The sequence below is a fragment of the Patella vulgata genome, chromosome 5 (genome assembly GCF_932274485.2).
Source record: "Patella vulgata chromosome 5, xgPatVulg1.2, whole genome shotgun sequence".
Classification (NCBI taxonomy): Eukaryota; Metazoa; Mollusca; class Gastropoda; family Patellidae; genus Patella; species Patella vulgata.
The window spans coordinates 21,809,670-21,821,641 of record NC_065883.2 but is presented as its reverse complement, the minus strand read 5'-3'; the positions used below and the strand labels follow the sequence as shown (position 1 = coordinate 21,821,641).

The window sequence follows — 11,972 nt, the reverse complement described above, 5'->3', positions numbered from 1 at the left end:
TTAGATAATATGCTGAAAATGTCAGTCACATTACTTCAGTCTTGGCGTACAGATCGGCGATACAATTACATTGTAGCCTTGATTGTCATTACTACAGTTGTTACGATAATAAACAAAGTCTCGATTATCCATTTTTAAGGCAACCGCATCGACCACAAGGCGTATTTAAATCTACTTATATCGCAGCCATCCGATGGCATCGAGAGTTGATTGTGGTCTTGGTAAGTTGATTAGTGTCTAATTGATAATTTATAGAACGTTTCAGACTTAAAGAAAGACCTGCAAAGGGCAGCTTTAGCTCTTGCATAATAGCTGTTTAAATGTGGAAAGATTTATAACCGACTTCATTCTCCCCGTATGTATATTTCGAAAATAAAAACAACTATATTTTATATGTAATAAATATTCACAATTTATTCAAACAATAGTAATAAGTAAAAGAACATCGGTGAAAAAACACATGTATCTTATATAATATATTATACATACATATACATCATATGTAAAACAAAATGCGACAATAAAACAACAAACTTTACTTAACAATTAAAGGGCAGAAATGGCGGATTTTAAGGTAGACCGACCACCTAGTCTCTCTATGACATATTGGTTCACAGCGATTTTTCTTTCAAATCGATAGTACACATTGAACGGATGGCTTAAGCTAACAGTTTTGCGACATTAATTAGACGTGTGATTGTTTCTGAAATACCAAGAATGGAAAATAATATTTATCAGATATGATAAATAACGTAACGTAATAACAAGGCTTTGGGTTTTTTTTAATTCGGGGATAATACATGCATAATGGGGCCTAATTCACAATAAAGTAAACTTAAATATTTTAAGAATTCAGCCTTTCCATTAGGCAAGAACTAAAATTCGTACTTAAATTTCAACGCTCAACCAATGAAACGCCTGCATTCGTACAATATTTTAGTTTACGTTTTATTGAATAAGACCCCTGATCCATTTCATATTTTATCTTGGAAAAGATGATATTTTGAATATTGTCATTACTTTTGCCAATTTTACATTAACCGAGAAAGTTATCCGGTTAGTATATACAACTTTGTTAAAAGTATAGGTTTTGAAATACAACAGTGTCTAAAAGTTTTAGAACCGAAGTTGACATGTTAAGACAATGTTATGAAAGAGAATATGGCGCGATAACATTTTTAGAAAATGGACATGTTGCAGTTATGATAACCACGTGCGATGAGAGAGGAATTTAATTAAGTAGTTAATTAAGTAGTTGTTAAATTTATAATTGCACCAAATTATCATCAAATAAACATAAATCCCGTATATCGTTTATATTAATTATAAATAATATATTATTGGCGTATTTATATAGTCATTTATAGTAAGCTCATTAAATGTCCGTCCACCCCACCCCATCCCCTTCTCTACTACCCCAGTTTATAATTTTAATTTATCATGAGGGCGCTTATTATAACACATTTAACCTCACAATTAACTGGAAAGTTTAATTTACGTTTCGAATAGAAATAGTTAAACATTTATACATTTCAAAACATATGATTGATACTCTTTGCGACAGGCAATAATAATAAATTGGTAACATTTCAGTGGGACCTATACAATGACTTAAAGGGAACACAATTCCTTTAAATAATGACTTCAAGAACAGGATTCTCGTTTTCTGGGCACCAAAATTAATACTTGACCACAAATTAACGTCACGTTGTGATACAATGATAAGATAAAGTTAAGGCACAAATATAAACAACACGTCACTACCACCATCTTGTTTGTGGCTGCATCAACGGGTGACTGTAACTAGGCAACACATTCATATTGTTCACATTGGGTACGTTCAGATTCATAGAATTCATAGAACCCATAGAGCTCATACTATACGCACAGCTCATATTCATGTTCATGTTCATAGAGTTTGAGAGCGTCGAGCTGATACCATTTCCCGCGCTTCCCATGTGGGACGGATATGAGTTCATTGAGTTCATTCCTAAAGAGTTCACACCGAGACCATTGTTCATTGACATGTTCATGCCGTTTAGGTTCGATTGCATTTGAAGATGATCCTGAGATTTCATAAGGGACGAATTAACACTACTTCGCTGGCAGGGGATGCCATCTTTTACTAAAACAGGAACGGCAACTCTGCGTGGTGAAGGTAACGGATTGAGATCTGTTAACCCTTTCTCCTGTCGAGCGCGTTTTAACTTGTAACGATGATTCTGGAACCAGATTTTTACCTGCACGGGGGTTAATCTAATAATACTGGCCAAATGTTCTCTTTCTGGGGCGGATAAATATCGCTGTTGTCGGAACCGACGTTCTAACTCGTACGTCTGTGCTTTTGAGAATAAAACACGCCTTTTCCGGCTTTTCTTTGTTTCACCGTTTTGACTCTGATCTGTTCCCGATTTATCTTTTTCGTCCAATTCTACGTCATCGTCGTCCATCTTTAAAGAATCTATACTTCCGTCAGGCGATGTGGGATGACTTAGACTGTCGTGTTTAGAACTTTCTTCATCCTGGGGACTATGAATTGGTCTTGGGTTTAATACAGACATATTTCGTCCACTACCTGGAAAACACAAAGAAAATAAAACTTAGAGATTGGTTTATGAAATATTCTTCTTCAAAAAATTAGAAAATCAGTCAAAGTATCCCATATAGAAATATTGTCAGGGATATCAATGAAATAAAATGAAATGAGTTTTAACGTCCTACTGTTCTGCTCCGACTGGGCTAATGAAGACGTGCGCCAGGGATATCATTTCATGAATTAAAATAAAGAAATGAATCGGGTCGGTGGGGCATGCGCTATATAATGATTTTTTTATGTTTGGAAAGAATAAACGGAAGTCTGTCTGTTGTACCAATGTTGATTTCAGTTTGGGTTTACGGTGATTTAAGGGAACACAAAACTTGTTATATCTTTAGACGTTAGCTTTTCAACGAAGACGGATTGCTATGCAACAAAACAAATCAACATGCAATGTAATGATTCGACAACAATATTTTGACTAAAACCAGCGAGTTTCAGTCATTTCAAAATATATTTGGTGCAATATTCCTATAATATATGAATCAATTCACAAATACACTTGTATACAACGTTGTAATGAGATAAACCTACCTAGGCAATAACCATAGATACAACATTATTCATAATCATACCGATTTGTTAAATATCAATAAATAAATTGTACATACTTATATATATATATACATGGGGCCAAATTATAATATGCAAATATACAAAAGTGCGTATGAAAATACACAAGCATGCCTGCATTACCATATGAAATAGACATCCATTTACACATGTATATTACATACAAATATAATAATCACAATAAACAATGACACCAATCGAAATACAGTTTACAACTCTCAACAATTCTTGTCCATATCACCAATAAACTAGATAGATCGATTTTTGATATCGTTTTATGGCCATTGTATTAAGATGGCGTTGTATCTGCTTAATCCGATCAACAAACAAATAAACCAATAACAAGCAGCGTATCAAATTATACATTAAACACCTCTTATTAACCAATTATCGATCTTGTATTACACCCGGCTTATTGAATGGATTCTAGTGTTGACCACTGACTCGAGAATCGATCGTCGTGATCTCTAAATATTTTGATTAAATAAAAACTAATAAAAATCAGATATTACAATTGATAACCTCGATATAATGATAATAGTGTTTTTAGATAATGGCAAATATTTAAATAATTTCCTTATCACCGTTTTATCCTTCTATGTTATTCCTGTCCTCAATTTATTATTTTTTAAGAAGAAAAAGCATTTTCCGAAAATGTAATATTATTCAATCTTATAATGTTAGATTATTTTCATAGCGATGTAGAAAAGCGACAAGTTTCCAATGTCAGTGTCTCGTCACACTCATAAGCAGTTGGAATTCGATATAAGAGTAGGCCGTAGCGCCGCTGCCCGGGCAAAATTTCCCAGTTTATTAGCAGAACAGTAGGACCTTAAACCCCATTAAATTTCATTTCACCAAGAAAACTCAGTCATTGACCTCCCGCGCGAAACCCACGAAATTTCTAATCGACTCATAAAGATATCTCGGACAGTTGGTGAGATATGCCCCGGAAACAAATTCGGGACGAAGGGCGGGCGGAATCCAGTTCAGTATCGTCCGGTGCGGAATAACGAAACCCTATAATCCCTATTTACTTGTCGATATAAGAATATCAAGAACTATAACCTTACATCTTTCATTCGATCTGATATTTTTGCAGCTTAGTTTTATAGTGTTCTGTATTAAACGTGAGTGTGGGAAAATGGCACTTATAACTTTACCTTGGAAAGTCCTAAACCGTTTAATATAATACATGCATTAATGATTAATATGCTTGAAACAATTTCTATTTTAAATATTAATCTATCATAGGTCTAACTATTTACCGAACCCTAACCATAAAATTTACACAATGACTACACATGCTATTCACGCCTTTGTTTCGGAAATCTCCGTTTAATGGAGTTTATTCCGGTATTTTAATTTTTTTGAATGATAAAAGTAATACAATCGAACCTTTAACAGTCTATAGAGCGATATCTGAATGCATTTCGAACTAAATAACAGTTGTGTTATAGAAGGTACATTAGCTAATGAATGGATACTAACTATCTATATTAAATGACTGACTTATACTTCAAATAAGTTTTTTAAAGAATATTTCATGAGTTTATGATTTCTATATATCATAAATGCTATAAAATAAACTTAAGGCACAATCGTAGGATTTATAGGTAATAACGTTACACTTGAAAGCGCGTACTAAAACGGATATGAAACACGCAATGAATTATAGCTGTACTGATATGGGACAACAATTCGTTCTTCATTCCTACACAAAAGATGGACATAAAAAGATATTCAAAATATTTTCCTCTCTAACTCATATTTTCAATGTTGATCATCATAATAAAAAAAAATCACCATGTTATAAGAAAGGACGAAGGGTAAAGCGAAGCCACACCGGACAACGATTTACATAGAGATAGTTGAATAAAGGGAACTGTGGGTTGATCTGAATGGAAATAAATGTAGTAGAAAGGTTGTATGTAACTGAAATGTTTATTAAGGTTGAAGTGGGGGTTTTGATAAAAAAAAGTACTACGCATCAATGATTATAATGTATACAACTTTCACCTTTTTTTTCCCGATTTCGCCTTCTTCTATATTTTATTATATTGGATTAAGAGAGGATATCTATTATAATAGATCAACTATACAACATAATTTAATATTTCTACGATAGTACATAGACAAATATATTTATATATATAGATACACGGGGGTATATAATTGTGTGTAGATATATCGCGGAACATAAGAACCACTTCGCCTTTTACTTATATTGTATTCTATATACATACATAGATATACTCTTATATCAACTACCCTATCTTTCAATAAAACATTAGTACAACACCTTAACTTGAAATTGTAATAACTAAAATTATATTAGAAATATGTTTTGATAACCCCGGAAAATGTTTGTTGTAAAAAGGACATCTTTGTTAAGTTGAACAGTTGTTACCGCCAAGTGTAAACTGTTCAAGCTATTATATAAAAGGTTGAACAGCTATTAGTAGACATTTCTATATAAAATACTAGTAGATAGATAAACTACCCTCCGGCCACATTTTAAATAATCTTTAAGTGGATTTATGAACACGTGTTAAAGACTTTAAGGGGAAAGTATCGACCTCAGAAACATGAAACCTATCACAGATTATAATAGACATTTTAGGAGATTGCTGCTGAAATAACGTCTTCGAAATAACTTATTATGCACCAGATAACTTAATGAAAAATCCCTTTCTCAAAATAAGAAATGAAATGCTGATACCTCTTCTCGTTTGGGGGATTCACATAGCTAACATATTTCTCATTTGCTTTTGTGTACGTTAATGTGAAATTAAGACCTTATTATTTTTCCATGCCAAATCAGCAAAAACGGTGTATACCATTTAACCTACCTACCTACCCGATAGCTACATTGGTTGATTCTGGATTATGTAAGATATTTTTTTTCAATTATAATTTTTAAAAACAGAATTTGAGAAGAAAATAAGTGAAACAGCATTATTTTTTATGCTGTTATAGTTGACCGTGAAATATTATTATTAAAATCATATTCTAAAATTTACCCCTTTTTCGGTTTCTTTATTATGGTAGATGTGTAAACTCAATTTACTGAACAAAATAGGGTAAGGGTGAATTTTCTTTGGAAAAGTAGCTAGAGGTAAATGGGACGAAACATATTAGAAACCCCTGTTGTATACTGATCATATAGAGACCGTCTCGTCCAATTCTTTAAACTAGTTTCAGGGTTTGATGAATAGCAATACATTTTAGATTGTAGTTTTACATTTATTAATAGATTCAAAAGTTGTTCCAGGTTACAATTTTAGACTAGTATTAATAGATTCAAAAGTTGTCCCAGGTTATAGTTTTAGACAAGTATTAATATATTCAAAAGTTGTCCCAGTTTTTAGACTAGTATTAATAATATTAATAGCTCTGAAACCTATATGCACAGAGAAACTTTATAATCTCTTGAATAATTATTTTGAATAACATTCTATATATTGCTAAAAGAAATCAAATGCTCTCAAAATAAGAATAAAATATAGATATTTATAGCATAAAGTTAATCCGTGATTAAGAGCTTGTTAAGGAGTCAAGATAGTCATACTTCAGTTTTATCTTACGATTTAACAAATGTTTGTAAAGATAATTTATGATGTAATATATAAAAATTACGAGTCACTGTGTGACAATTACTATTTTTAAATAGCTTTATGATATGAAGTAAAGGCAAGCCTATCTTTTGTTTTAAATAAAAGAGATACCTTTCAATGATTTAATGGGCCTTGCCACGGAGCAAATATTATTGGTGTATTCTTTTATTTATTTTACCTTAAACTAAGTTATTTTTTTTCTTTTAATTACCAATTAAAAGCTCACTAAAGTAAATTAATAACATTCCTTTAGAATAGCAATACTTCTATTATTTCATAAACAAAGATAATGCTCAGTATTTGCATGGGGTGAAACGATATTTATATAACAGTCATCTACAGCTAACTGTATCCTTCAAACATGATGTATTCTCAAATACAGAGTTTGAAAACTCAATTATTTAAATTAGTTCGCAACTAAAATGGCATTTTCTTCTTTTTTGTTTCAAGTGGCGTTATAGAAAAATAAATAAGCGATTATATTCCCAAGGGCTGCATTATTTCTAAACTAATAATGTATTAGCAATTAGTATGTTAATTAATAGACAAAAATTATTCCAGTTTGCAAAGACGTATCGCCACTTTAAGGACAATAATTGATATATCTTTATTTTTATGGGTTTCCTTAAAGATAAGATGCCTTTGTTTTAAGTACTTTTTATGTAATTAGCACATTTCATTCATAATAAATGTTTTGTTTTATTCAATCAATTATTTAAACGTTTATTATTAAATCTTGGCGACTGTCTTATAAGTATTCAAGAATCAATGTTTCTTAAGAATAACGAATACTTATGTATTATATCCTTATGCATGTCTTTATCGATTGCTTCTTACGATTATATTTCAACACTATCCCAAGGCTAAGATGTAATCAAAATATTTTCATTAAATCGTTACAAAATTTTCTCAGGCACCCGAAGCAAGTGTTAAAAATGTAAAAAAAAAAGGAATCAATTTCGAATCGATATAGTCAATCCGTTAAGACTGGGAAAAATTACTACAGAAAGCATCCAATAAAAGGATGAGAGGGCTCGTGAATCTTCACGCGCACTTAGAAAGGCGAACATCAATACGGGTTCTTTAGGAAAATTGTCTTAAGTATTGTGTTAACATAAAACAATAACTACTCGGTGTAATGATTAATAAACACGGGTGTTATAATATTATTTACAGATTAATAAGCGGCCATTGTAGAAATGGCGGATTGTCTATGTAGAGGATGTGTTAGTTTAAGGTCTAGTACAAGGAAACGAGTAGGTTTAAGATAAACTAGGTTTTATAAGTTTCCCATCTCTACAATGTTGACAATATAAACTATATAACAAGGTTCAAATCGATTCACATCTATCGTTTATTTTACTTGTATATATTTATATTTCTTCTCTGTATTGTTTTTATTTATAGAATATATTTTATACGCCTTTGATTAATTGCATTCCTGGTTGTTTTTCTTTGTTGTTATTCTTTGACACGGGGTTTAAGGGTCCTTGTTTCTTGATATTTGTATGTTGTACGTAAACATAATTTTAAAGAATACCTTCCGCTGTAGATAGAATAATATCATATCCACCTTTGTAAGTATGTTCTTAGGTTTTGGCACAATATTATTCCTATTATTATGAATAAACCAACATCAGATATTAAAACAACTTTCTGTTAATAGTGGAAGAATACGTAAACATGTTTAAATTAAATTTTCATTGTCAATATATTCCATATGAAACTCCGCATCCTTCTATCAATTGATTATTGATTAATATAAGTACAGTACTCATATTAAAGTTTTCATTATTAACATAATAATTCATACATCATATAATATTTTAAAAAGACTTCAAAAGTTTCACATTTTTTTTTCAAATAGTTATTTATGATTATTAAATATTATCGTAATTGACTAGAGACATTATTTAAATGGAATTAACAGAAATTAAAGAAAATTACTGAAAAATTAAATCAAATTTTAAATTTTGAAAGTAATTAGTGGCCTACAAGGATCCTAAAGGGATTTATAAATTTCATATTGTTCCCTAGTTCCACAGGTTAAAATATTAGTGATCTACCATTAAAACTCAAAACTGTATACTATAAAATAAGGGAATGAACGTATTTATTGAATACACGTTTGTTGGTCTATAAAAGTATAGATATACCGTGTATTATCTGATGGCTGAAGATTAACTTTAAATACTAGAAACAAGCGAAATAAAACTCATATAAATGTTCCAATGTTTAAAATTTCAATATTTGACTTCCCCTGGACTGAATGAAAGTTTTAGTTAGTTATAAAGATATATAAGGTAGTTCGGGTTTGAGATAATATTTTGATGGCGGAGCTTTTCAGACCTCATATAACATAATCCAATTTTAGATTTAAAGAGACAATTACGGAACCCTATTAAATTTCGTGTAAAATCTAAATTTACTACAGACTACATTATTCAGAATATCCGGTCTCCGTCACATTTATTATATGTGTTAAAAAACTTTAATTGCTAACTTTGAATGTAAATCAGACATTTAACAACAAAAGTATGGCTTACAATTTTAAGCTACAAAATTACAGGCATTTCAAATTAAAGCAGAAAACTAAGTTAATTGGAAAATAATATTTTCAGAAATAGAAAATTTAAATAGATGTTCTCTTTAGATTTGAAGAAGGTACTTAACGAAATACATAGCACTTAATTGATAATTGACTTGAAACCAACACAATGTAGACGTTTTATTTTAGAAATATATAAACATGTCTGTACACCAATTTCAAAATATAGAGATCAGCATGTAGGCTAAATGCGTAAGCTTATATTTAAAATAGAAAATTTATGCCGTAAAGAGCAGTGATGTACTTTGAAATATTTGAGATGTCTTTCGGTGATATGGTCCTTTAATGTAAATTTCAAAAGTAAATACTCAAAGTAGTTACTTACTTTACGTGAACAATAAACTTACTATCGGCTTCAATAAAAAATGAAATCCAATAATATATCATTTTAAAAAAGGCGATAGAAGACGTGAGATTACCTTGAACTAAAAAAAAACTAAACCTTTATATAGATTTATTTATTTGATAAAATTGATGCAGCGATATTTTTTGTATGCAATCTAAAGATGCCCAAAAAAGAAGTTGAATTAACTTGAAATGAGAAAACCCTTTCTTCGTATATATCACATTTATTTCATTGATTAGTACAGTGTGATACGCGAAGATACTACCAAGAAACTAAACTAAACCTATATTCTCAAACTGCGAAATGTTGCAGGCTTTTCATGCATAGTTCAAATAATAGCTACCAAAATATTTGTACTAAACTAGGGCACGCTATATAACTGCTGGAACATCTAATCTTGGAATATCTTTCATTGATAATAATTTGTTGGTATGCGGAAACTCTAAACGATATAACTATCGAAATAGCCTATAATTTTGATATACGGCAATTTGAACTTCCTTTAGAAACGATAACCCGAATATTTATATGCATTTGTTTTGATCGATTACGGGTAATTAAACGAGCAGCAAATATTATATTAAAGAAACCCGTTTTAAACTAAAGCATTTAAAGTCTGGGATAAAATCGATTTATATCGATTCACAGATAACAATTTTGTTTATCATTTTAGGTTACTTCGTCTGTCGAACTATTCAATTCATACTATTATAAACCCGCTTTCATTTTTCTTCTTTTTATACTCGCTTTGGTGTTATTCCCTAAAAAAGTTATACACTTCAAGCTATTTTAAACTGTTGCAGTGAATAATGCCTTTTCCAATTCTATTCGATTAAATTCTCATTCATATTATTCAAGATATTTAAGGTATATTCAAGGAAATGCTCTTTCTTCAAGGAGTGTCTATTCGTGGTTTTGGACTACTTAAGCGATCATAAACCTTAATATAACCAAAGTGATAAAAGGGGTTACGACTAAGCCTATAGATAAAATTCAGTCAAAAGCGATAACAGGACTCGCTTAGAATATGAAATTACTACTATAATATACAGAACGAGGATAATAATATTAATATAACTAAATAGGACAAGGAGTTCTATTTTTAAATAACAACTTTAACCTATATAATCGTAAACATCATATGCATATTAACAAAAATCAGTTCAAATTTAAAAACCAACCATTCTTATTCAATATTCTTGTCTGAGCAAATACGTGGACTTAACAAAAACTATGATTGAACAGCGCCTACCCTTACATGAATATCAATACCACAAACGTTTCGATAGATTTTAACAGCATCAACTCTTAATTCAAACCTGACTCCAAAGATATCTGATGGCATTAGAATCAAAGTACATTGCTGTAGATTGCATACGGATACTAATTAGACTGCCAAACAAATCGAAGAACCCGCAATGCACACAACAGAATCAAAAACATGGTTTAAAATTCTTACTTTGAAACTGCAGTGGGTCGTTGTTCTGAAGCCAGCGTGTGTATGGATTATCACTGGTATCGAAGTATGGAACCGCGGGATCTGTGGTCCCTAGTACGGGACTGGCACACTGTCCTTTAATGTTAGCCTCCGGTAAATCCAGCAAGTCTTTTACGGAAAAACTAGTGGATTTTTGTAGTCCGTTCATGGCCAATTGAGTTTCCATCTGTATTGGTGGAATTATTTCAAGTCAGTTAAAATGTTGATCGAACTGTTTCGAGTGTTTCACTGTCACAGGTTGAAATACCTCTCCAACTAAGCACGCCGATTGCATAAAGGAAGCATCCATGTATGCTACAAGTTCATTGTTCGAAGAATAATAAACAAGCATAAAATCTCTCTGATAGGTTCCTCGATAGCAAAGGGGCGGGATTAACTACTGATCAGCAGTAGGGAGTACGGGCTTAAGTCAGAGAACGCATCCCATTGGTCGATTGCGCATTTAGCGCCACCTTCTTTACTTAATTGATTTATTTTCAGGTGTGTACGATCAGAAAGCCACGACTTCGGACAAGCGAAACAAAAACGGGAGATAAAAATCTATTCTAAACGAGCGGCAAATTACTTCTATAATGTTCAATCAATGCCCAGCTTTTATTGGGTTGCGAGGCTTTTGTTTCGGTTGGGGGATCCTTCTTTATTGCTCATCAATAAGCCGAAGCCATCGCAGTATACATCCATACAAACAAGCACGTTTCATTTGAAACCCATCGGCGTAATATTTGCTAACTTAG

The 11,972-nt window shown here is 31.5% G+C and overlaps 1 protein-coding gene across 1 annotated transcript; it reads right to left on the bottom strand.

Annotated features, from left to right (window-relative positions):
- Positions 1-426: 426 nt before the first annotated feature.
- Positions 427-11,536, bottom strand: LOC126822326 (homeobox protein Nkx-2.2). The gene is made up of 2 exons (XM_050551142.2): positions 11,200-11,536; positions 427-2,575 (listed from the first exon to the last, which is right to left on the bottom strand). Exons 1-2 carry the CDS (start codon positions 11,402-11,404, stop codon positions 1,761-1,763), a joined length of 1,020 nt encoding a protein of 339 aa, XP_050407099.1. The 5' UTR covers positions 11,405-11,536; the 3' UTR covers positions 427-1,760.
- Positions 11,537-11,972: the final 436 nt, after the last annotated feature.

Bases quoted from the DNA above. Each gene is read 5' to 3' on its own strand.
- LOC126822326 (XM_050551142.2), bottom strand. From the start codon at position 11,404: ATGGAAACTCAATTGGCCATGAACGGACTACAAAAATCCACTAGTTTT. The intron at 2,576-11,199 runs GTAAGAATTTTA...TGTGTTTTCCAG, and splicing joins CGACCCACTGCAGTTTCAAA to GTAGTGGACGAAATATGTCT.